This window comes from Cherax quadricarinatus, chromosome 35, assembly GCF_038502225.1.
Source record: "Cherax quadricarinatus isolate ZL_2023a chromosome 35, ASM3850222v1, whole genome shotgun sequence".
Classification (NCBI taxonomy): Eukaryota; Metazoa; Arthropoda; class Malacostraca; order Decapoda; family Parastacidae; genus Cherax; species Cherax quadricarinatus.
Genome location: NC_091326.1, coordinates 9615032 through 9642854, shown reverse-complemented (window position 1 = coordinate 9642854; position 27823 = coordinate 9615032). Strand labels below are relative to the sequence as shown.

The 27823-nt window shown below is 39.3% G+C and overlaps 1 protein-coding gene across 2 annotated transcripts in view; it reads right to left on the bottom strand.

Moving 5' to 3' along the window:
• Nucleotides 1-1031: 1031 nt before the first annotated feature.
• The window catches only part of LOC128705478 (chromosome-associated kinesin KIF4A-like), a 47995-nt gene continuing 21203 nt past the window's right edge, over nt 1032-27823 (bottom strand). For both annotated transcript variants that reach the window (XM_070091373.1, XM_070091372.1), the window contains exons 9-15: nt 24723-24887; nt 17729-17848; nt 13077-13272; nt 11497-12226; nt 11192-11369; nt 4636-4720; nt 1032-3858 (exon numbers count right to left, since the gene is read on the bottom strand). In XM_070091373.1, coding sequence (XP_069947474.1) covers nt 3829-3858; nt 4636-4720; nt 11192-11369; nt 11497-12226; nt 13077-13272; nt 17729-17848; nt 24723-24887 — 1504 coding nt within the window. In that variant the 3' untranslated portion in view covers nt 1032-3828. The remainder of the gene's footprint in view (nt 3859-4635; nt 4721-11191; nt 11370-11496; nt 12227-13076; nt 13273-17728; nt 17849-24722; nt 24888-27823) is intronic.

Genomic DNA, 27823 nt, shown 5'->3' with positions numbered 1-27823 from the left:
GAAGGATGAGGTTAATCATAGAATTCATGAGGAAGAAAAGGTGAGTGGTGCATTGAGGTATATGTGGAATCAAAAAACATTATCTATGGAGGCAAAGAAGGGAATGTATGAAAGTATAGTAGTACCAACACTCTTAAATGGGTGTGAAGCTTGGGTGGTAAATGCAGGAGCAAGGAGACGGTTGGAGGCAGTGGAGATGTCCTGTCTAAGGGCAATGTGTGGTGTAAATATTATGCAGAAAATTCAGAGTGTGGAAATTAGGAAAAGGTGTGGAGTTAATAAAAGTATTAGTCAGAGGGCAGAAGAGGGGTTGTTGAGGTGGTTTGGTCATTTAGAGAGAATGGATCAAGGTAGAATGAAATGGAAAGCATATAAATCTATAGGGGAAGGAAGGCGAGGTAGGGGTCGTCCTCGAAAGGGTTGGAGAGAGGGGGTAAAGGAGGTTTTGTGGGCAAGGGGCTTGGACTTCCAGCAAGCATGCATGAGCGTGTTAGATAGGAGTGAATGGAGACGAATGGTACTTGGAACCTGACGATCTGTTGGAGTGTGAGCAAGGTAATATTTAGTGAAGGAATTCAGGGAAACCTGTTATTTTCATATAGTCGGACTTGAGTCCTGGAAATGGGAAGTACAATGCCTGCACTTTAAAGGAGGAGTTTGGGATATTGGCAGTTTGGAGGGATATGTTGTATATCTTTATACGTATATGCTTCTAAACTGTTGTATTCTGAGCACCTCTGCAAAAACAGTGATTATGTGTGAGTGTGGTGAAAATGTTGAATGATGATGAAAGCATTTTCTTTTTGGGGATTTTCTTTCTTTTTTTGGGTCACCCTGCCTAGGTGGGAGACGGCCGACTTGTTGAGAGAAAAAAAAAAAAAATTGGGGGAAAAAAAAAAAAGGCACTAATGATACTTTCTGGCAAACATTCTGAATGTGCCTCAAAATCAACCTAACATCACTTTACACTGGGAAGCTCTATAATCATTTAAGTAAAACGCTTCAAAGACAATTTAAAAACATTTTAAGAATACAGTACGGCATTTTTATTTCTAAATAAAATAATACAGTACAATATATTTATACAAAAAGAAACAATATTTGTGTAGTAAATATAAATTACCATATAAGGAATCCCTAAATTTGCATTTAGGTACTTGCTGTGTGTGTCCTTAATGTATATAAATCTATGACACATACATCAAATTATTGCTAATGTATCTGTTTATTTATAATCAACTCACATACAAACCCACACGAAAATAAAACAGAAAATTAAATTATATGGGGAAGAAACCAAAGAGGGCAAGCAACACCTGACAATATGGAGCAAATGAAACAAGTCAAGAAGCCCAGCTTAATCTTAGATATGGACCAAGGAAAAGGTTAAGAGGATTGCATTATAACCTATTAAGTGAATAACATTTTTCAGCAAAAGCCCATGTTATAACCTGAGATGGGAGCTGGGGAATCTAATACTTTTGTATCCAATTTAAATTTTCAACATATCTGTACTGATTATGGTTAGGGAATGCATCTCTGATTATAACATGGGTGTATATGGTGCATTAACGTCATAAGACGGGGACTTACTATACTCATTCCATGATCTTCATGTGGGTTTGCTCAGGTCAATGATCAATGTTTATTTACACTTGTTAAATAAATTTGTCAAGGCATTACACTTCTTTTGTCTAAGTACAAAAAGGAATTCTCCCAAAACAAAAGAAATAGCACTCGAGACCTAATCAGTTTAATGAGTTTCGTCTTATTTGTTACAAATGGTTAAAATAATAATAAAAAAAATGAAAAAAATGCTACATTCCATTTATTAACCTTATTTTAAAGAAAAAATCACTGCCTATTTTATTTTTAATAAAATTTACACAAATAAGCAGAATATTATACAGCACAATTTTGCAAGGAAAAAACTCAGTTTTCTTCTTGTGGTTTTCATTTCACTTAAACCTTGCTAATAAATTTGTTAACTCTTTGTTACACTGTAGTGTCATATATATTTGACAGTATTTTGTATACGCATATCCTCACGCTACAAAAAAGAATGGACTTCTTAAAAACTCATTTACATTTATTCACTTTTTTGTTTCACATTTGTGCAGACATTATTGATGCAACTTTTCTAGTTCTCAATTTTTTGAACAAAACTAGAAATTTGGTCATTACAAGAATGTCACTCAAGAAATAATTTGAATACAATATTTACTGTGAATTCTACCTAGCAATTCACTTTCATGTTCTTTACTCTATACATGTACATCGCTGTAATAAAAAAATTTGTTTTACATCTCACTTTAATGGCTACTGGAAATTTGGCCAGAGATCTGTTGCAATCTAAATGAATTCTATCAGGTGAAAATGCAGTAATTTGCTTGTCAACATTTTTTATGAAAAAAAAAAAAAAACTAATTGTGGAAAAAAAAAATGACTATCTAACATCTAAATCTCTCATTCATCTTACATCCTTTCATTACAATTCCCATCTTCCTGGTGTTCTTACATCAAAGTAAACACATTAAGTAATTCCCACTGTATACATAATTTGTCACACGTGAATTCGAATGTGTGTAAAGGTAGAAAGTTGAAAGTGAACACAGAAAAGAGTAAGGTGATGAGGGTATCAAATGATTTAGATAAAGAAAAATTGGATATCAAATTGGGGAGGAGGAGTATGGAAGAAGTGAATGTTTTCAGATACTTGGGAGTTGACGTGTCGGCGGATAGATTTATGAAGGATGAGGTTAATCATAGAATTGATGAGGGAAAAAAGGTGAGTGGTGCATTGAGGTATATGTGGAGTCAAAAAACGTTATCTATGGAGGCAAAGAAGGGAATGCATGAAAGTATAGTAGTACCAACACTCTTATATGGTTGTGAAGCTTGGGTGGTAAACGCAGCAGCGAGGAGACGGTTGGAGGCAGTGGAGATGTCCTGTCGAAGGGCAATGTGTGGTGCAAATATTATGCAGAAAATTCGGAGTGTGGAAATTAGGAAAAGGTGTGGAGTTAATAAAATATTAGTCAGAGGGCAGAAGAAGGGTTGTTGAGGTGGTTTGGTCATTTAGAGAGAATGGATCAAAGTAGAATGACATGGAAAGCATATAAATCTATAGGGGAAGGAAGGCGAGGTAGGGGTCGTCCTCGAAAGGGTTGGAGAGAGGGGGTAAAGGAGGTTTTGTGGGCGAGGGGCTTGGACTTCCAGCAAGCGTGCGTGAGTGTGTTAGACAGGAGTGAGTGGAGACGAATGGTTCTTGGGACCTGACGATCTGTTGGAGTGTGAGCAAGGTAATATTTAGTGAAGGGATTCAGGGAAACCGGTTATTTTCATATAGTCGGACTTGAGTCCTGGAAATGGGAAGTACAATGCCTGCACTTTAAAGGAGGGGTTTGGGATATTGGCAGTTTGGAGGGATATGTTGTGTATCTTTATACGTATATGCTTCTAAACTGTTGTATTCTGAGCACCTCTGCAAAAACAGTGATAATGTGTGAGTGTGGTGAAAGTGTTGAATGATGATGAAAGCATTTTCTTTTTGGGGATTTTCTTTCTTTTTTGGGTCACCCTGCCTCGGTGGGAGATGGCCGACTTGTTGAAAAAAAAAAAAAATATATTGCAGTCTCAAAAAAAGAATTACACTCAAATTCAGAAAAGATATTTACAAGAGATGTAACACAAATATTGAAGTGACACTCAAAAACACAACTACTATTTACAAAATATTAGTGAACCAAAATTAAGATTAACTCTAAAGTGATGATATCAGCAAAATAGGAATATGGAAATTTCTAGTGTAGGTTATGCAGCAGATAACTAGGAAGAGGAGTGGGTAACCAAGTTAGCCTGAAAAAAAAAAAAATAATTAAAAGACTTAAAGATCTTTACACTTCACATATGTGGGCAAAACATGTCAAAATTATCCACTTTACCAAAGTGTTATTTACAGTATTCCATATTTCACCTGTAAGCCATTTAAATAGGTTTTGAAAATAAAATATTTTTATTACATGCTTCAATGAAAAAGAAAAATCCAAATTTTTTTAAACTAATTCATCACTCTCATAAAACTTGTTCACAGTATACTTTTCATTCTATTATGTTTATTGTTGCACTATAAATTTTACAAAACAATTTCTAGCTTCAGTGCCCTCTTCAAATTCATTAATCAATTTGTATTAGCAACATTTCTGGTATCATACACCAATTCCACACTCCATTCTCTTCCATACTACAATAAAGTCAAAGAAAAGACACACTTTGCAGAGTGAGGTTTTACTGGGACAACATAACACTGTATGGTGCATTATCAGACCATGACTTGATAAAGCTGTACTGCAAACAAAGCAAAATGTTGAAAAAACTTTTCCTGCTAATATTTATCTTTACTTCACTCTTTGAATCCACTACCAGAAAGTTCTAAGCTTAATTTAATTAAGCTATCAATGACCACACACTGTGGCCAAGTGTAGTGTAGCCTACCCTAGTCAAAATTTAGAATAAATGGTCAATTTTCAGCCAAAAAACATTATAACCTGTGAAAATTTGTTAGATTAATTCCTAAAATTGCCATCCTACAGCTTTAATAATTCAACAAAGAAATTTTTTTGAGATTAAACTTACCTTCATAAACCGTGTGTACTGGCCACAAGAAAGGCCAGGCACATTTTGCAACTCTTCAAATGAACTAAATGGGCCACAGAGCTCTCTGCAATAAGATATTTATTAGAACTGGTGCTGTATATCAGTTAAACAGACATCATAATACAACTGAACCTCTACTATGCTCTTGTCTGCTCTTGGCCACATCAAGATACCAGTAGTTGATTTTGGCAAACAGCTCAAGTTCACCCCTCATGACTATGAAGACAGACAATTTGCAGGACAGATTTTTACTGGGACATTTGCTTTACTGTATGTAGAGTTAAACACAGAGCAAAACATTCTAATAAAAGATTATTCTTCAACTCATCTGTCTTTAAGCTAGCTGACAATGTGCTACTTCAACTACCAAAGATAATAAAACTATTATTTCCAGGAAAATAAAATGCTGCCTGTCTACTTAGTGGAGAAATGTTACTTGTTAGTGAAGAGAGTCAATGGTCACTAATTCTGTCTTTATAACCCACAAATATAGAATAAAAAATGTCTTAAAATACAAAATAAAAATTTTAATTTCCATCATCACTGAACACTGATTTGTGTACTCCATTTTTTTTTTTTAACATGCTGGCCATCGCCTACCGAGACAAGGCGACCCAAAAAAGAAACACTTTCACTATCATTCACACACAATCACTGTCTTTGCAGAGGCATGCAGATATGATAATTCAGATGCCACTCCTAACAGCAAATATCCCAAATCCCTCCTTTAAAGTGCAGGTATTGTACTTCCCACTTCAATTGTATCCAGCAAAATAGAAACCTTTGTTTATGTAGATAAATTTGTGATTACCTGTTTGTAATTACAGAAGCCTCATGTCCAGGGTGGTAAAAATGGTATGTGATACACTACCAACAATTTTTATTATTATTAACACACTGGCCGATTCCCACCAAGGCAGGGTGGCCCGAAAAAGAAAAACTTTCACCATCATTCACTCCATCACTGTCTTGCCAGAAGGGTGTTTTACACTACAGTTTTTAAACTGCAACATTAACACCCCTCCTTCAGAGTGCAGGCACTGTACTTCCCATCTCCAGGACTCAAGTCCAGCCTGCCAGTTTCCCTGAACCCCTTCATAAATGTTACTTTGCTCACACTCCAACGGCACGTCAATTATTAACCCCTTGACTGTCGCAAACCCCAATCCTGAGATGTCTCCTGGTGTTGCAAAAAAAAAAAAAAAAAAAAAAAAAAAAAAAAAAAAAAAAAAAAAAAAAAAAAAAAACTGATGAAATGATAAAGAATCTTTTCCCGATCATAATGACATCAAAAAAAAACGAAATTTGATGGAAAACTGACGGAATTACGCTCTCGCGAAGTTAGCGACTTCGGCTACATTTACAAATCGGCGATTTTGCCCACTTTGAGCCCTATTTTCGGCTAATTCCATTGTTCCAGTCGACCAAACTCATAGCTATTTCTTTAGAACTCCATTTTTTTCTATCGACTGAGTACAAGAAATTGCCCATTTACCGATTTCAACTACCCAATAACGTGGTCAGAAATTTGCAATTTGGCCAATTTCACAAAAATTAAAAAATATGACAATTTCAAAATAAGGTCCAGAATGAACAATGCAGACATTCCTGGCTCTAAAATAACATTTTCTTTGTTCATCAGTCATGTCTCCAGGCCCCTCTGATATTACTCTTGCTTTCTATTTTGAATTTTTATTCAAACAAAAAATAAAAGATTTACTATTATGCAGACTACTGCAATACTGTAATAATTGTATAAATAACATCAACCCATTCATGACTGCATATTAGAATGGCTAGTTGGACATTTATTGGACAATGACATCATTTGTTTACTTTTGAACATCGGCAAAAATCAAACATTTCCCCTACTTTGAGCTCCATTTCCAGGTTCTTTTTACAGTAAAATCAATAAAAATCACTTCTATTTCTATAATATGTTTCCCATTCTATCAAATGAGACCAAGAAAACGAGAATACAACCATAAATACTATACGAAAATAGACCACAAAGTCAGCATTTTAATTAAAAAAAAAAAAAAAAACAACGGTCGGAGTTTTTTTTTTCTCATTATGCACTGAGTGCTCCAGGATTTTTTTTATATGGTGCACACTGACCACACAGACCCATTCTCTCACATGTGGGCCTACCAGCTTTCTCCTGCTTGATTTGAAGCCGCTAGAATTTATGAGTATATATACGTCAAGTGGAAAAGAATCTTTCCTCCGTAAGCCATGCGTGTCGTATGAGGCGACTAAAATGCCGGGAGCAATGGGCTAGTAACCCCTTCTCCTGTAGACATTTACTAAAAACGAGAAGAAAAACTTTATAAAACTGGGATGCTTAAATGTGCGTGGATGTAGTGCGGATGACAAAAAACAGATGATTGCTGATGTTATGAATGAAAAGAAGTTGGATGTCCTGGCCCTAAGCGAAACAAAGATGAAGGGGGTAGGGGAGTTTCGGTGGGGGGAAATAAATGGGATTAAATCTGGAGTACCTGAGAGAGTTAGAGCAAAGGAAGGGGTAGCAGTAATGTTGAATGATCAGTTATGGAAGGAGAAAAGAGAATATGAATGTGTAAATTCAAGAATTATGTGGATTAAAGTAAAGGTTGAATGCGAGAAGTGGGTCATAATAAGCGTGTATGCACCTGGAGAAGAGAGGAATGCAGAGGAGAGAGAGAGATTTTGGGAGATGTTAAGTGAATGTATAGGAGCCTTTGAACCAAGTGAGAGAGTAATTGTGGTAGGGGACCTGAATGCTAAAGTAGGAGAAACTTTTAGAGAGGGTGTGGTAGGTAAGTTTGGGGTGCCAGGTGTAAATGATAATGGGAGCCCTTTGATTGAACTTTGTATAGAAAGGGGTTTAGTTATAGGTAATACATATTTTAAGAAAAAGAGGATAAATAAGTATACAAGATATGATGTAGGGCGAAATGACAGTAGTTTGTTGGATTATGTATTGGTAGATAAAAGACTGTTGAGTAGACTTCAGGATGTACATGTTTATAGAGGGGCCACAGATATATCAGATCACTTTCTAGTTGTAGCTACACTGAGAGTAAAAGGTAGATGGGATACAAGGAGAATAGAAGCATCAGGGAAGAGAGAGGTGAAGGTTTATAAACTAAAAGAGGAGGCAGTTAGGGTAAGATATAAACAGCTATTGGAGGATAGATGGGCTAATGAGAGCATAGGCAATGGGGTCGAAGAGGTATGGGGTAGGTTTAAAAATGTAGTGTTAGTGTTCAGCAGAAGTTTGTGGTTACAGGAAAGTGGGTGTGGGAGGGAAGAGGAGCGATTGGTGGAATGATGATGTAAAGAGAGTAGTAAGGGAGAAAAAGTTAGCATATGAGAAGTTTTTACAAAGTAGAAGTGATGCAAGGAGGGAAGAGTATATGGAGAAAAAGAGAGAGGTTAAGAGAGTGGTGAAGCAATGTAAAAAGAGAGCAAATGAGAGAGTGGGTGAGATGTTATCAACAAATTTTGTTGAAAATAAGAAAAAGTTTTGGAGTGAGATTAACAAGTTAAGAAAGCCTAGAGAACAAATGGATTTGTCAGTTAAAAATAGGAGAGGAGAGTTATTAAATGGAGAGTTAGAGGTATTGGGAAGATGGAGGGAATATTTTGAGGAATTGTTAAATGTTGATGAAGATAGGGAAGCTGTGATTTCGTGTATAGGGCAAGGAGGAACAACATCTTGTAGGAGTGAGGAAGAGCCAGTTGTGAGTGTGGGGGAAGTTCGTGAGGCAGTAGGTAAAATGAAAGGGGGTAAGGCAGCTGGGATTGATGGGATAAAGATTTTTTTTTTTTTTTTTTTTCAACAAGTCGGCCGTCTCCCACCGAGGCAGGGTGACCCAAAAAAGAAAGAAAATCCCCAAAAAGAAAATACTTTCATCATCATTCAACACTTTCACCACACTCGCACATTATCACTGTTTTTGCAGAGGTGCTCAGAATACAACAGTCTAGAAGCATAAACATATAAAGATACACAACATATCCCTCCAAACTGCCAATATCCCAAACCCCTCCTTTAAAGTGCAGGCATTGTACTTCCCATTTCCAGGACTCAAGTCCGACTATATGAAAATAACCGGTTTCCCTGAATCCCTTCACTAAATATTACCCTGCTCACACTCCAACAGATCGTCAGGTCCCAAGTACCATTCGTCTCCATTCACTCCTATCTAACACGCTCACGCACGCTTGCTGGAAGTCCAAGCCCCTTACCCACAAAACCTCCTTTACCCCCTCTCTCCAACCCTTTCGAGGACGACCCCTACCCCGCCTTCCTTCCCCTATAGATTTATATGCTTTCCATGTCATTCTACTGTGATCCATTCTCTCTAAATGACCAAACCACCTCAACAACCCCTCTTCTGCCCTCTGACTAATACTTTTATTAACTCCACACCTTCTCCTAATTTCCACACTCCGAATTTTCTGCATAATATAGTTTTGGAGTGGTTGGTGCAATTATTTAATAAATGTATGGAAGAGGGTAAGGTACCTAGGGATTGGCAGAGAGCATGCATAGTTCCTTTGTATAAAGGCAAAGGGGATAAAAGAGAGTGCAAAAATTATAGGGGGATAAGTCTGTTGAGTATACCTGGCAAAGTGTATGGTAGAGTTATTATTGAAAGAATTAAGAGTAAGACGGAGAATAGGATAGCAGATGAACAAGGAGGCTTTAGGAAAGGTAGGGGGTGTGTGGACCAGGTGTTTACAGTGAAACATATAAGTGAACAGTATTTAGATAAGGCTAAAGAGGTCTTTGTGGCATTTATGGATTTGGAAAAGGCGTATGACAGGGTGGATAGGGGGGCAATGTGGCAGATGTTGCAGGTGTATGGTGTAGGAGGTAGGTTACTGAAAGCAGTGAAGAGTTTTTACGAGGATAGTGAGGCTCAAGTTAGAGTATGTAGGAAAGAGGGAAATTATTTCCCAGTAAAAGTAGGCCTTAGACAAGGATGTGTGATGTCACCGTGGTTGTTTAATATATATATAGATGGGGTTGTAAGAGAAGTAAATGCGAGGGTCTTGGCAAGAGGCGTGGAGTTAAAAGATAAAGAATCACACATAAAGTGGGAGTTGTCACAGTTGCTCTTTGCTGATGACACTGTGCTCTTCGGAGATTCTGAAGAGAAGTTGCAGAGATTGGTGGATGAATTTGGTAGGGTGTGCAAAAGAAGAAAATTGAAAGTGAATACAGGAAAGAGTAAGGTTATGAGGATAACAAAAAGATTAGGTGATGAAAGATTGGATATCAGATTGGAGGGAGAGAGTATGGAGGAGGTGAATGTATTCAGATATTTGGGGGTGGACATGTCAGCGGATGGGTCTATGAAAGATGAGGTGAATCATAGAATTGATGAGGGGAAAAGGGTGAGTGGTGCACTTAGGAGTCTGTGGAGACAAAGAACTTTGTCCTTGGAGGCAAAGAGAGGAATGTATGAGAGTATAGTTTTACCAACGCTCTTATATGGGTGTGAAGCATGGGTGATGAATGTTGCAGCGAGGAGAAGGCTGGAGGCAGTGGAGATGTCATGTCTGAGAGCAATGTGTGGTGTGAATATAATGCAGAGAATTCGTAGTTTGGAAGTTAGGAGGAGGTGCGGGATTACCAAAACTGTTGTCCAGAGGGCTGAGGAAGGGTTGTTGAGGTGGTTCGGACATGTGGAGAGAATGGAGCGAAACAGAATAACTTCAAGAGTGTATCAGTCTGTAGTGGAAGGAAGGCGGGGTAGGGGTCGGCCTAGGAAAGGTTGGAGGGAGGGGGTAAAGGAGGTTTTGTGTGCGACGGGCTTGGACTTCCAGCAGGCATGCGTGAGCGTGTTTGATAGGAGTGAATGGAGACAAATGGTTTTTAATACTTGACGTGCTGTTGGAGTGTGAGCAAAGTAACATTTATGAAGGGGTTCAGGGAAACCGGCAGGTCGGACTTGAGTCCTGGAGATGGGAAGTACAGTGCCTGCACTCTGAAGGAGGGATGTTAATGTTGCAGTTTAAAAACTGTAGTGTAAAGCACCCTTCTGGCAAGACAGTGATGGAGTGAATGATGGTGAAAGTTTTTCTTTTTCGGGCCACCCTGCCTTGGTGGGAATCGGCCAGTGTGATAATAATAAATAAATATACGTCAAACACGGTACCTCGTAAGATGTACATATACGGCCACGACAGTCAAAGGGTTAACAATTCCTCAAAACATTCCCTCCATCTTCCCAATACCTCTAACTCTCCATTTAATAACTCTCCTCTCCTATAAGTAGTTAGGAAAAGACAAAAATGAAAATACTAGGACATTTTATTGGAAATGTTTTGATCCTGGGACTTTGGTCATTCCACATGTGACCAGTGACCTAGTGCATGCATTTTGTGTTTTTCATGATGTTCAGTCTTCAGTAATTAGTTTGTCATATAATGTTTAGTTATGCATACTTTGCATTTTTCCAGATCTTTTAAATTCCAATCCCTTCAGCATCACTTTCTGATCAATGATTAACAAGTAAATGTCACAATCAACACTAACCTGAAATTGTGTATCACCATAGCAGTTTTGGGACCAACAGTAGGCAGCTGTTGCAGTCTCATCAAAGTGCCAGTGTTGAGGATGTCAAGAACCTCACTGTTGTGTTTTTGTTGTAACCGTGGGCTCACCGTTAGCACCCAATTTTCCATTGTCTTGTCAGCAAGAACACTCTTATTTCCTGAAAGCAATGAGGTTTAAGCATTTTTATGATTAATTAGTCTAGACAATAGTAAATAAAATTATATATTAAAATACTATACTGTCATCTTTTATCCATGAATCAAAAAATAAACCCTTTTACATACCTTTGTATTTCTTTGTAGTAGCAAGTGATGACCTTCGAGTCTTGTTCATGTTTGTGACAGGACTTTCTCCATTCAGGATCTCAAAGTTTAGCTGAGTTGCTTTAATTGCTGATCTTCTTGAAGACCTTCGCATTTGGCTCTTTTCTTGTCCTAAACTCTTTTCTATTTGTACCAATGTATTATCTGAAGTTCTCAATTCAACATTTTCTTTTGATTTATTACCATCATTCCTTGAATGTGGCTCTATTCTCAGTTTAGGAAACCTTAGGACAGGTGAAGAGTCGTTATTGGAAATATTAGCAGTGCTGCTAATACTCTCACAATTTAAAGAATTTGTTCCATTTCTTTCAATGTCAAAGAATAGAGAAGAGCTTCTACTAGAATCTGACTTGAGTGAAACTTTCCTCAGCATTGCACTGTTGATACTCTGTTTGGTTGATAATCTTGTAGACTTTCTTGCATGTCTATTATCCCTTAATGCTGTGCTTGTTACAGGAAGACTATACAGCTCTTCATTAACTCTGTCCATGACTAATGTTTGATTAGTATCATATGAGAATGTTTTATTGGCAATCCGCGATAAACCAATATTCTCCTTTAAGTAGCTGGTCTTGCTTTCTTGTGCATTTGTTATGTTTCCAAGAGGTTGTCGTTTTTGATTATTTTCTTTATCTTGAAAGGTTTTAGTCACAGGCTGATTTACAGGCAAAGCACTGTAGCATGTACTTCTCTGGAAGGAGTGACAAATTTAGTAAAACACTGAAACCCACATTTAAGAAGTAACAAATTTTTAAAGAAATGTTATACATTTGTACTTTTGTTTTCTAAACAAACACACCTTATTTGCTTGTTCAAAAACCAGAAATGAAATTCATTTTTAATTTGGAACTTCCTGAATAGAGTAAACCTGATAACTTCACCCTTCACAAACAAGATTTTCATTGCCTTATAGAATATTTGAACAAGAAAACCTATAATATACAAAAGATTAGGGGTGCATCACACTGCATATAATTTTTTAATTTGTTTGGGAATCTCTGTCCCTATGTTATTACTGCTCTATTTACTAAACAAAACACTGCTGTAAAACTTGAAAACTTTTAACCTCATCCATGCAAACCAAGAATAAAGTAAAAGTAAATTTTGGTTGAAAATATAAATACAGAGATCACAATACAATTTCACAGTTTATACTGTTATGAGCACAAGTACATGGTGCTTACTGAAAAATATTTTACTAGTAGGAAAATGAATAGGCCATTATTTACATTTCCTTGTTTTGTTGCAAATCACTTTATGCACTGCAGAGAATTAATTGTTAAAAAAGGTCCTAATATGAAAAAAAATTACAGGTTGCACAATGCAACTGTTGTGCATTTGGCTTTTGCTTATAAATGGGTCCACCTCAAGTCTTATGACTTGAGACGAACCCCTAAAATCAATTCAGAATTTAAAAATAATTGTCAGTAACAAATGTCAGAAAATGGAACCTTTTAACTATAGTGACAATCCAGGTCCTCAACCTTGGAACATTTGATGCACCCTCATCAACAAGAATATAAATAAAGTATGGTACTTACTCTCTGTTGATCCTCCTTTATATCTTTCTTAATAGCAATTGATAAATGATCTTGGAGCTCAGGATTATTTAAGAAAGCATGAGCAATGGATGTTACCAGAATATTATCATCTGAGATATCACTTGATTTTCCATCCTCAGCATCTGTAGGTGTTGAAGATTGGGATTTCTTGTATTTGTTGATCTTTTTACTTTTGCTAGAAAATTAATAAAACAAAATGAATATATATATATATATATAAAAACTGCTGAAAGTTAAGACACTTGTGCAACATCTGGTTATCTTTATTGTAGACGTTTCGCCATCCAGTGGCTTTATCAATACAGATTCTTGGACATAAGAAATCAGAAGAACTATAACTGTATTAATGTTGGTAGAATTACCGACAATTTTTTTTTTCAACACGCCGGTCATCTCCCACCGAGGCAGGGTGACCCAAAAAGAAAGAAAATCCACAAAAAGAAAATACTTTCATCATCATTCAACACTTTCACGTCACTCATACATAATCACTGTCTTTGCAGAGAAGCTCTGATATGACAGTTTAGAAGTCCCTCCAAACTGCCAATATCCCAAACCCCTCCTTTAAAGTGCAGGCATTGTACAGTGGACCCCCGCATAACGATTACCTCCAAATGTGACCAATTATGTAAGTGTATTTATGTAAGTGCATTTGTACGTGTATGTTTCGGGGTCTGAAATAGACTAATCTACTTCACAATATTTCTTATGGGAACAAATTCGGTCAGTACTGGCACCTGAACATACTTCTGGAGTGAAAAAATATTGTTAACCGGGGGTCCACTGTATTTCCCATTGCCGGGACTCAAGTCCGACTAACCAGTTTCCCTGAATCCCTTCACAAAATATTACCCTGCTCACACTCCAACAGCTCATCAGGTCCCAAAAACCATTCGTCTCCATTCACTCCTATCTAACACGTTCACACATGATTGCTGGAAGTCCATGCCCCTCGCCCACAAAACCTCCTTTACCCCCTCCCTTCAATCATTTTGAAGATGACCCCTACCTCGCCTTCCTTCCCCTACAGATTTATATGCTCTCCAAGTCATTCTACTTTGATCCATTCTCTCTAAATAACCAAACCACCTCAACAACCCCTCTTCAGCCCTCTGACTAATAATTTTAGTAACTCCGCACCTCCTCCTAATTTCCACACTCTGAATTCTCTGCATAATATTTACACCACACATTGCCCTTAGACAGGACATCTCCACTGCCTTCAACCGCCTCCTCGCTGCTGCATTTACAACCCAAGCTTCACACTCATATAAAAGTGTTGGTACCACTATACTTTCATACATTCCCTTCTTTGCCTCTATGGATAACATTCTTTGTCTCCTCAGATACCTCAACGCACCACTCACGATTTTTCCTTCATCAATTCTATAGTTTACGTCATCCTTCATAAACCCATCCGCTGACAAGTCAACTCCCAAATATCTGAAAACATTCATTTCTTCCATACTCCCTCCCTCCAATGTGATATGCCTGCCCTGTATCGATTTTCAGATGTTGAAAGTGTGTGAAGTGTGAAGCCTAGAGAGGTTTGGCCCAATGGTTAATGTGCGAGGGTGACTAGTACTGGCTAGTGCATTTCTAGTAGAAGTAGGGAAGGCACTGGAGCCCGATATTTAGTTTTAAGGAGAAATGACGGGTAAGGAGGCTTTGCACCAGATAGCAACTGTTATGCTGGTCAGCTGCCAGGTGTACTGATTGTACTGCCTTGTTGAAGTTGAGAAGGTTGAGGGAAATATATGTAGTTGAATAATTTTGTATCATGCTATGTATAATTTTGTCTTTGTATTGTAATAGAATTAAGGGGTTAGGATTAAAATAGTCTAATAACTTAACACAAAATGTCCTAGTTCTCAGATATTTTAAGCTGGGGAAGAAAGGGGGATGTGATGTAGTTCAGCTGGGCTTGTGAGGTCTCTGGGGAGACCTAATTTAACCAATTATATGGTCACCTTGCCTTGGCAAATAGCTGTCAGAGCCATGCCTTTTCGGCTTAAGTCTCAGCTCCTTTGTTCGTCACTGGCATCAGATCTCGGCATCAGGTCGTAACATGTGGTGCACACCCCATTGTGGAGGGTGCTTGGACCACCATATAAGACCAAGGAACAGCATGATCAAGAGACTTCGAGCGGAGCTGCTGCTGTGTGCAGGGCTCTGAGCAGGAGATTCGAAAGGAGCTGCTGCTGGGGTGCAGGGCTCCGGAGAAGGCTGCTGAAGTCTCTGGAGGAGACTGTTGAAAACACTGGGAAGAGTACTGGCTTGGAGCAGTACTCGTGCTGTGTAGGTCTTGAGACCTGTAGCTTAGTTCCTGTGGTGAACTGTCCTCTGAACTATACTGCAAGTTATATTCATTTTTGTCAAGTTGATTGTATTCCCTGTCTCACTGCTTATATGTACCACCCCATTTATCAAAACCACAATAATGTTCTCCTGTTCCCAAATATATTATTGTACAAGGACTTAATAATAAACTGTATTTGAGTAGAATAGTAATATTCACTGTCCCCATTAATTGCTCTTTTATTCATTATTTTATTTCAAGTAGTGAGAGGGTGAGTAGTGTGGTGGGTAGAGTAATGAGAGGTGAAGGTGTAGTCACCAGTGACCTCACATTACCTACCGACCTCCACTAATCATCTCTCCTGCCACTCGACTCAGACTCTCCTGCCTTACTCCAGTTTACTCCGTTATTCCCCAGTTATGCTTACGTTTCAATACCCCCCTACATGACAGTGTGAGGATGTTAGATAGGAATGGAGATGAATAGTTTTTGGGACTTGAAGAGCCATTAGAGTGTGAGCAGGATAATATTTTGTGAAGGGATTTAGGGAAACCAGTTAGCCAGATTTGAGTCCTGAACTCAAGAAATCGTAATGACACGATTGCAAATCGTGTCATTACGATTTCTTGAGTCATGTTGACGGCAGTGAAGGGACTTGAGCTAGAGTTCGTCACGGCCACGCTAGCTGGAGATTCGTCTGTAAAAACTTGCATTTGTGGTCACAGTGGTGCCTGTGTTAACCTTCCTATGGTGTAGAAATATACCTAGTTGGATGAATCCTATTGTGGCTAGCTGGTCTAGTGGCTAACGCGACGGGCTGGAGTTTTAAGACTCTATGACCGCGGGTTCAATCCCGGCTGGGGGTATGGTTTGAGTCCTGAAAGTGGGAATTACAATGCCTACACTTTAACCCCTTCAGGGTCCAAGGCCAAAATCTGAAGTGGTGCCCCAGTGTCCAAGAATTTAAAAAAAAAAAAAAAAAAATTTATTTTTTCTTATGAAATGGTAGAGAACCTTTTTGTGAAGGTAATGAAACAAAAAGTACGAAATTTGATGAAAAATTTACGAAATTATGCTCTCACGAATTTTGATGTGTCAGCGAAATTTACGAATCGGCGATTTTGCCAACTTTGACTCCCATTTTAGGCCAATAACATTATTCCAGTCGACCAAATTCTTAGCTATTTCACTAGTATTACTTCTATTCTATCGATTGAGTTCAAGAAATCGCCAAGTCAACTGTTTCAACTACAAATTAAAGTGATCGGAAATTGTTAATTTGGCCAATTTAACACAAAGTTCAAAATATTCCAATTTCAAAATAGGGTCCAGAACAAACAATGTAGGTATTCCTGGAACTAAACTAACATTTCCTCTGTTCATTAGTTACGTTTTGAGGCTTTACAAATAAATTCCATTTTGATTTTTTATTCACATAGTGAATTTTTATTCACACCAAAAAATAGAAGATTTACTGTTATGCAATACTGTAATAATTGTATAAATATCATCACCATATTTGTGAATGCATATTAGACCCACCAGCTGGCGTGTATTAGACGTGTGAGGTCGTTTGTTTACTCTTGAATATCAGCAAAAATTTAACATTTCTGCTAATTTGAGCTCAGTTTCAAGCCATTTCCAGTGCTAAAACCAATCAAAATCATCTCTATTTCTGTAATATGTCTTCCATTCTATCAAATGAGACCAAGAAATCGCAAATATAACTATAAAAACATACGAAAAAACACTGCAAAGTCGCTGTATTAATCGAAAAATCATGATTTCAGTTTTTTTTTCTCTCATTATACACAGTGTGCTGCAGGATCTGTTTTATGTGGTGCACACATACCACATAGATGCATTCTCTCATATCTAGGCCCAAATGTACCACTCACAGTTTATCAGAGTGAGCTGAGCTCATGACGCAGATCTATGGTTTGGACCCTGAACGTAAAGCCGTAGATCTACGGGACAGACCCTGAAAGGGTTAAAGGAGGGGTTTGGGATATTTTCTGTTTGAAGTTACATCCAAACTGTTGTATTTGCACTCTTCTGCAAAGACACTGATTATGTGTGAATGATGGTGAAAACGTTTCTTTCATTTTTTAGGTCACCCTGCCTCAGTGAGGGAGACAGCCAATGTGTTAAAAAAAAAAAGTGGGACATATTTGGAATATTACATGAAGTTTTGGTCCAATCAAAATATCAATAATAATGCCACCAACACATGAATTAGATTAAAACAAAGGAAGAGTAAAAATGTACAGGCATAATAATACTATATTACTAAAGCTTAAATACAGTAACTATATATTTTAAAGAAACCCACCTTGATATTTTTTTGCGAGAAAGTTTTGAGATTAATTTGTCGACTATACGATCTTCAAAATTTTCCTGGTAAATACTGACGTACTTCTCCCAATGGTTAGTCATGGGCTCAGACACTGGGCTGCAAAGTGAATTAAGAATGAACACTTAGGCACATTGTGTAACATTATATCTGAATCAACTGAAAATTTTACACTTCACAAAGAATGGAGATAAATGGTATAATATGCCAACATAATGGAAAAACAGACACAAACACAGTATACATAGGGTGGAGAGTCTCCACCTTATATATACTCATATACTCTTTACCCAGGTAGATCTGCTTGTGACTTAATAAAGCCCACTGTGTGGGCAAAACATTGTCAATAAAAGAACGCATTATACTGCATTTGTCTATTTTTCTATCACAAGGAGTAATAAATGGTACAGCTTTTGATATATTTTCTATATGAATGTTGCTACTACAATTTTATAGCTCCAGTGACATTTTTCTCCATGAACCATCTGTACTAGTTGTCTGCTGATGCACTGGGGCTTGTCGATCTTTTCACACTTTTTCTGAATTACTTTATTCAAAGCTTTTGAATCCAGTTTCACCAGTACAAGTATGAAATCCTCCTCACTGGGCTCTAAAACACAACTTAGACTCAGCCCTGAGAATTTTACCAAGAGCTACCGTGAGCTCAAGCATGAGATTCTTAATATCATCCTAAATTTCTAATCACTGGTTAATGTGCTTGCTTCTGTAAGTCATCCTGTGTTAGTAGGAACAAATTCAATTTCTAAATTCATTCACTTTCCCTGTATGTACTCTATCTACCTCTCATCAACATAATCTGCACTGAAATAACTTTTCCTAGCAAGGTACAAAATCTTTCAACTCATTTATTAAATTCCCTCTACCATTGAACTTGTGGAACTTATCATATTTCGATAATTAATCTTCTATTTCTCTGATCAAACACAAATCAGCTACCAGCAAATAACTGACTGGCAAGGATCCAATCTTTCCAACAATCTCCATTTTCCTGTATTGTATCGCTACTTCATTCATATGGACTACGTCAGACCTAGTTAAAAATTTATTCTTTCACTCACACATATGCACAATTTACTACCAATCAAGTAGAAGCCATCAATCTCCATCCCCCAACCCCATATGCACACTAATGTTTGGCATAAGCTTCTCCAGATAAATTAGTTTTAACTTAAACTGTAACACTCAATTTCTTCACTCCTCTTAATTTTTAAAGATTCCATAAATTCTGAATCTACATAGAAGAATCAGTACAGACATTTCTTACAATAAAAGTAATATAAATTTATACTATAGTACTTTGTTACCTGGAAATTTTTAGATACATATATTCTGCCTCTTTTTGGCTATTGAGCTCAAAAAATGTATATTTTTTTTTTTTTCAACAAGTCGGCCGTCTCCCACCGAGGCAGGGTGACCCAAAAAAGAAAGAAAATCCCCAAAAAGAAAATACTTTCATCATCATTCAACACTTTCACCACACTCACACATTATCACTGCTTTTGCAGAGGTGCTCAGAATACAACAGTTTAGAAGCATATATGTATAAAGATACACAACATATCCCTCCAAACTGCCAATATCCCAAACCCCTCCTTTAAAGTGCAGGCATTGTACTTCCCATTTCCAGGACTCAAGTCCGACTATATGAAAATAACCGGTTTCCCTGAATCCCTTCACTAAATATTACCCTGCTCACACTCCAACAGATCGTCAGGTCCCAAGTATCATTCGTCTCCATTCACTCCTATCTAACACGCTCATGCACGCTTGCTGGAAGTCCAAGCCCCTCGGCCACAAAACCTCCTTTACCCCCTCTTTCCAACCCTTTCGAGGACAACCCCTACCCCTCTTTCCTTCCCCTATAGATTTATATGCTTTCCATGTCATTCTACTTTGATCCATTCTCTCTAAATGACCAAACCACCTCAACAACCCCTCTTCTGCCCTCTGACTAATGCTTTTATTAACTCCACACCTTCTCCTAATTTCCACACTCCGAATTTTCTGCATAATATTTACACCACACATTGCCCTTAGACAGGACATCTCCACTGCCTCCAACCGTCTCCTCGCTGCTGCATTTACCACCCAAGCTTCACATCCATATAAGAGTGTTGGTACTACTATACTTTCATACATTCCCTTCTTTGCCTCCATAGATAACGTTTTTTGACTCCACACACACACACACACACACACACATATATATATATATATATATATATATATATATATATATATATATATATATATATATATATATATATATATATATATATATATATATATATATATATATATATATATGTGTGTGTGTGTGTGTGTGTGTGTGTGTGTGTGTGTGTGTGTGTGTGTGTGTGTGTGTGTGTGTGTGTGTGTGTGTGTGTGTGTGTGTGTGTGTGTGTGTGTGTGTGTGTGTGTGTGTGTGTGTGTGTGTGTGTGTGTGTGTGTGTGTGTGTGTGTGTGTGTGTGTGTGTGTGTGTGTGTGTGTGTGTGTGTGTGTGTGTACTCACCTAGTTGTACTCACCTAGTTGAGGTTGCGGGGGTCGAGTCCGAGCTCCTGGCCCCGCCTCTTCACTGATCGCTACTAGGTCACTCTCCCTGAGCCGTGAGCTTTATCGTACCTCTGCTTAAAGCTATGTATGGATCCTGCCTCCACTACATCGCTTCCCAAACTATTCCACTTACTGACTACTCTGTGGCTGAAGAAATACTTCCTAACATCCCTGTGATTCATCTGTGTCTTTAGCTTCCAACTGTGTCCCCTTGTTACTGTGTCCAATCTCTGGAACATCCTGTTTTTGTCCACCTTGTCAATTCCTCTCAGTATTTTGTATGTCGTTATCATGTCCCCCCTATCTCTCCTGTCCTCCAGTGTCGTCAGGTTGATTTCCCTTAACCTCTCCTCGTAGGACATACCTCTTAGCTCTGGGACTAGTCTTGTTGCAAACCTTTGCACTTTCTCTAGTTTCTTTACGTGCTTGGCTAGGTGTGGGTTCCAAACTGGTGCCGCATACTCCAATATGGGCCTAACGTATACGGTGTACAGGGTCCTGAACGATTCCTTATTAAGATGTCGGAATGCTGTTCTGAGGTTTGCTAGGCGCCCATATGCTGCAGCAGTTATTTGGTTGATGTGCGCTTCAGGAGATGTGCCTGGTGTTATACTCACCCCAAGATCTTTTTCCTTGAGTGAGGTTTGTAGTCTCTGACCCCCTAGACTGTACTCCGTTTGCGGCCTTCTTTGCCCTTCCCCAATCTTCATGACTTTGCACTTGGTGGGATTGAACTCCAGGAGCCAATTGCTGGACCAGTTCTGCAGCCTGTCCAGATCCCTTTGTAGTTCTGCCTGGTCTTCCATCGAGTGTATTCTTCTCATCAACTTCACGTCATCTGCAAACAGGGACACCTCAGAGTCTATTCCTTCCGTCATGTCGTTCACAAATACCAGAAACAGCACTGGTCCTAGGACTGACCCCTGCGGGACCCCGCTGGTCACAGGTGCCCACTCTGACACCTCGCCACGTACCATGACTCGCTGCTGTCTTCCTGACAAGTATTCCCTGTGTGTGTGTGTGTGTGTGTGTGTGTGTACTCACCTATTTGTGGTTGCAGGGGTCGATTCATAGCTCCTGGCCCCATCTCATCACTGATTGCTACTAGGTCCTCTCTCTCCCTGCTCCATGAGCTTTATCATACCTCGCCTTAAAACTATGTATGGTTCCCGCCTCCACTACTTCACTTTCTAGGCTATTCCACGGCTTGACTACTCTATGACTGAAGAAATACTTCCTAACATCCCTTTGATTCATCTGAGTCTTCAACTTCCAATTGTGACCTCTTGTGTCCTATCTCTGGAACATCCCGTCTTTGTCCACCTCGTCTATTTCGCGCAGTATTTTATATGTCGTTATCATGTCTCCCCTGACCCTCCTGGCCTCCAGTGTCGTCAGGCCGATTTCCCTCGACCTTTCTTCGTAGGACAATCCCCGTAGCTCTGGGACTAGTCTTGTTGCAAACCTTTGCAATTTCTCTAATTTCTTGACGTGCTTGACTAGGTGTGGATTCCATACTGGTGCTGCATACTCCAGTATGGGCCTGACGTAAATGGTATACAGTCTTGAACAAATCCTTACTGAGGTATCGGAACGCTATCCGTAGGTTTGCCAGGTGCCCGTATGCTGCAGCAGTTATCTGATTGATGTGCGCCTCGGGAGATATGCTCGGTGTTATACTCACCCCCAGATCTTTTTCCTTTGGCCATCTAAACTATATTGTGTCTGCGCTCTTCTTTGCCCTTCCCCAATCTTCATGACATTGCATTTGGCAGGGTTAAACTCAAGGAGCCAGTTGCTGGACCTGGCTTGTAGCCTGTCCAGGTTTCTTTGTAGTCCTGCCTGATCCTCAGCCGATTTGATTCTTCTCATTAACTTCACATCGTCCGCAAACAAGGACACTTCTGAGTCTATCCCTTCCGTTATGTCATTCACATATACCAAGAACAGCACAGGTCCTAGGACTGACCCCTGTGGAACCCCGCTTGTCACAGGCGCCCACTCTGACACCTCGTCACGTACCATGACTCATTGTTGCCTCCCTGTCAGGTATTCTCTGATCCATTGCAGTGCCTTTCCTGTTATGTGTGCCTGATCCTCTAGCTTTTGCAGTAACCTCTTCTGAGGAACTGTGTCGAAGGCCTTCTTGCAGTCCAAAAAAATGCAGTCGATCCACCCCTCTCTCTCTTGTCTTACTTCTGTCACCTTGTCATAAAACTCTAGTAGGTTTGTGACACAGGATTTTCCCTCCCTGAAACCATGCTGGTTGTCAATTATACACTTGTTTCTTTCCAGGTGCTCCACCACTCTCCTCCTGATGATCTTCTCCATGACCTTGCATACTATACATGTTAGTGATACAGGTCTGTAGTTTAGTGCCTCATGTCTGTCTCCCTTTTTAAAAATTGGGACTACATTTGCCATCTTCCATACCTCGGGGAGTTGCCCAGTTTCAAATGATGTGTTGAAGATCTTTGTTAACGGTACACACAGTATCTCTGCTCCTTCTTTAAGGACCCACGGAGAGATGTTGTCTGGTCCCACCGCCTTTGAGGTGTCAAGTTCGCATAGCAGCTTCTTCACCTCCTCCTTGGTTATATGTACCTCATCCAGCACTTGCTGGTGCACCCCCCTACTCTGATTTCCTGGAGTCCTACTGGTTTCCACTGTAAATACTTCTTTAAATCTTGTGTTGAGCTCCTGACATACCTCCCGGTCGTTTCTTGTGAATTCCCCATCACCCTTCCTCAGTCTGATTACCTGGTCCTTGACTGTTGTTTTCCTCCTGATGTGGCTGTACAACAGCTTCGGGTCAGTCTTGATTTTCGATGCTATGTCATTTTCGTATTGCCGCTGAGCCTCCCTTCTTATCTGTGCATATTCGTTTCTGGCTCTTCGGCTAATCTTTTTATTTTCCTGAGTTCTCTGTCTTCTGTACCTTTTCCAATTCTAGTACACCTAGTTTTTGCCTCCCTACACCTTTGGGTGAACCAAGGACTCGTTCTGTTCTTCCCATTATTTCTGTTTCCCTTGGGAACAAACCTCTCCTCTGCCTCCTTGCATTTTGTTGCCACATAGTCCATCATTTCTTGTACTGGTTTTCCTGTCAGTTCCCTCTCCCACTGAATGTCTTGAAAGAAGTTCCTCAAGCCTGAGTAGTTCCCCCTTTTGTAGTTTGGTTTTTCCCACCCTATTCCTGCTGCTCTCTCCACTTGGAGCTCAACTATGTAGTCGAAGCACTGAACCACATGATCACTAGCTCCCAGGGGCCTTTCATACATGATATCCTCGATGTCAGAACTACTCAAGGTGAATACAAGGTCCAGTCTTGCTGGTTCATCCTCTCCTCTCTCTCTGTTAGTGTCTCTAACATGTTGATGCATGAGGTTTTCCAGTACCACATCCATCATCTTGGCTCTCCATGTTTCAGGACCCCCATGGGGCTCCAGGTTTTCCCAGTCAATCTCCTTGTGATTGAAATCACCCATAACTAGTAACTTTGCTCCCCCCATGTGTGCTCTCCTGGCCACCTCGGCTAGTGTGTCAACCATTGCTTTGTTGCTCTCATCGTATTCTTCTCTTGGCCTCCTGCAGTTCTGTGGCGGGTTGTACATTACTGCAATTATCACCTCATGTCCCTCAGACTGGATTGTTCCTACTAAGTAGTCCCTTTCGCCCATGCCATCCATTCCTTCCATTTTCTCAAACCCCCACTGGTTTTTAATGAGCAGTGCAACTCCTCCTCCCCCTCTCCTCCCTCTGTCTTTCCTGAGGATTTGATATCCGGATGGAAAGATTGAATCTGTTATTATTCTGGTGAGTTTTGTTTCTGTGAGTGCTATTATGTCTGGGGATGTCTCCTTGATTCTTTCGTGCCACTCCTCATACTTATTTGTTATTCCATCTGCATTTGTATACCACACCTTCAACTTCTTTTCTAAGATTGTGGTCTGGGAGGTGTATTGGGGTTGGGGAAGTGGGAGACCTGCTAAGGAACTATGGGTGGTTGCTGTGGGGGTGGAGTTTGTAATGCAGTGGGTGGGGGCATTGGATGTGGCATGGGTGTTTTGGTTTAGAGTGTTTGGTTGCACTGGGGTTGACCTGGTTGGGAGGCTTCTATAGGAAGTTGTTAGGGAGGATATGTATGTATGTATGTGTGTGTGTGTGTGTGTGTGTGTGTGTGTATGTGTGTGTGTGTGTGTGTGTGTGTGTGTGTGTGTGTGTGTGTGTGTGTGTGTGTGTGTGTGTGTGTGTGTGTGTGTGTGTGTGTGTGTGTGTGTGTGTGTGTGTGTGTGTTTGTTTTAAGCTAGTATAGATGATAATTCTCTAAGGAACTACTCTACACAAGCTCACAATCATGGACATCTAATACAATGGATAATGAATTTTCTACATACCCAAGCATGGATGAATGAGCCTCTGTGTCATTTATGGCTGAAACAGTTGAAAATCTTGAGGGTGAGTCATCTTCAAAAATGGTTGGTTTGAGGGTGGAGAACATAGATGTAGGTGGTGGCATATCCCAACCAGCTCTTAGAGAATTATTTAGAATTTCTTTATGGCTGTAAATAAAAAATATATATAGTATGTACAGTGCAACAAAAATAGGATTAATGAAAATTTTTGAAGAGAACTACAGTAAAGCAAGATTAAGAATTCTGGCATTGATGAACCAAACATGACTACAATAAAGCAAGATTAAGAATACTAAAACTGATGAGCCAAAGTGTTGATGTTCATATGAAATACAGAGATGGACACAGATGTAAATATTACCATGAGAAAATTGTATGAAAAAAAAAAAACTACATACTTGTATGAGCCACAGGGAGACCCAAAAACACTTTCAATGTGATATATGCAATAACTTACATACTAATCACAAAGGTACAAAATAACTAAAAATATTCAAGAAAAAAGTATGACAATAAAGATATATTTGAATTTTGTTTGTAAATATTGTATTAGTTAATAGGCATTATAAAACTTACAAGTACTAATTCACACTATTATATACATGCTCCATGGCTCGGTTGGTGGCACACTCAGTTCACATAATGATTCCCGGAATGGGTGGAAATGTTAGGCGTGTTTCCTTACACCTGCTGCCCCTGTTCGCCTAGCAATAAGTAGGAACTTGGGTGTTAGACAACAGCTGAGGGTCATATCCTAGGGGTGGTAGTATACCTCAGATACAGCAGTGCTCTGAAATGACCTAAGGTAGGATAACAGCCCTCAGCCTATTACACTGAACTGTGTTAAAAAAAAAAAAAAAAAAAAAAGTCACCTTTGTTTTCCAACACGCTGGCTGTCTCCCACTAGGCATGGTGACCCCTCCCCCCAAGAAAAAAAAAAACACTTTCAACATCATTCACATTATCATTGTCTTTGCAGAGGTGTGCAGGTATGAGAGTTCAGATGTCACTCCAAACAGCAAATATCTCAAACCTCTCTAAAAGTGTATGCATTGTATTTCTCACGTTCAGGACTCAAGTCAAGCTAACTGGTTTCCCTGAATCCCTTCACAAAATATTACTCTGCTCACACTTCAACAGCTCGTCAAGTCCCAAAAACATTTGTCTCCAGTCACTCCTATTTAACATGTTCACACATACCTGCTGTGTCCAAGCCCCTTGCAAAACCTTTTACCCCTTCCCTCCATCTTTTCCTAGGACAATCCCTACCCCTCCTTCCCTCTACTACACATTTACACACTCTCCAGGTCATCCTATATTGCTCCATCCTCTCTAAATGACCAAACCACCTCAACATCCTCATCAGCCCTCTGAATAATACTTTCAGCAACTCCACACCTCCTCCTAATTTTCACACTACAAATTCTACACACATTTAGGCATTTTTAACATTTTAACACATTTTTAACATTTTACGCACTTTTAACATTCTATACACACATACACATGATACCTCCACTGTCTCCAGCCTCCTTATGGCTGCAACATTCACAACCTACACTTCACACCCTTATAAGAGTGTTGGTACCACTATATTCTCATACTCCCTTCTTTGCCTCCATGAATAATGTTCTTTTGTCTCCAAAGATACCTCAATGCACCGCCCACCTCTTTTCCTTCATCAGTTATATGGTTTACTTCGTCTTTCATAAAGCCATCCTCCGACAAGTCAACTCCGAAATATCGGAACACATTTACTTCTTTCATACTCCCTCCTTCCAATCAGACAACCAATTTTTCCTTACCTAACTCGTTTGATATCCTCATAACCTTACTCTTATCTTTGTTCACTTTCAACTTTCTTCTTCTACACACACACACGTTTTTTTTTTTTAACAAGTCAGCCGTCTCCCACCAAGGCAGGGTGACCCAAAAGAAAATCCCCAAAAAGAAAATACCTTCATCATCATTCAACACTTTCACCTCACTCATACATAATCACTGTTTTTGCAGAGGTACTCAGAATACAACAGTTTAGAAGCTTATATGTATAAAGATATACAACATATCCCCCCAAACTGCCAATACCCCAAACCCCTCCTTTAAAGCGCAGGCATTGTACTCCCATTTCCAGGATTCAAGTCCAGCTATATAAAAAAACCAGTTTCCCTGAATCCCTTCACTAAATATTACCCTGCTCACACTCCAACAGATCGTCAGGTCCCAAATACCATTCATCTCCATTTACTCCTATCTAACATGTTCAATCACGCTTGCTGGAAGTCCAAGCCCCTCGCCCACAAAACCTCCTTTACCCCTCCCTCCAACCTTTTCGTGGATGACCCTTACCCCACCTTCCTTCCCCTACAGATTTATAGCTCTCCATGTCATTCTACTTTGCTCCATTCTCTCCAAATGACCAAACCACCTCAACAACCCTCTCTTCAGCACTCTGACTAATACTTTTATTAACTCCACACCTTCTCCTAATTTCCACACTCCGAATTTTCAACATAATATTTACACTACACATTGCCCATAGACGGGACATTTCCACTGCCTCCAACTGTCTCCTTGTTGCAGCATTTACAACCCAAGCTTCACACCCATATAAGTGTTGGTAACACTATACTTTCATACATATCCTTCTTTGCCTCCATAGATAATGTTTTTTATCTCCACATATACCTCAATGCACCACTCACCTTTTTCCTTCATCAATTCTATAGTTAACCTCATCCTTCATAAATCCATCCACTGACACGTCAACTCCCAAATATGGTTATAGCTATTAAACGGTTCTAGGAATAACCATCCAAGGTCAAGTCTACGACTAGGCCTCCTACATTGGAAAAAAAAAAATTACAAGAACTAGTGTATTAAGAAATACCCAGAAATCCAAGGATAAATGTATGATGAATACATGTTGAATATTGAAGAATGAGACACTTGTGCAACATCTGGGAATCGTTAATAAGGAAACGTTTTGCCAGCCAGTGGCTTCTTCAGTCCAATACAGAGAAAAACAGTTGAAGATGAGGAGAAGTTTGAGGTAATCAATCCCTCAGCCTGGAGTCGTTGTG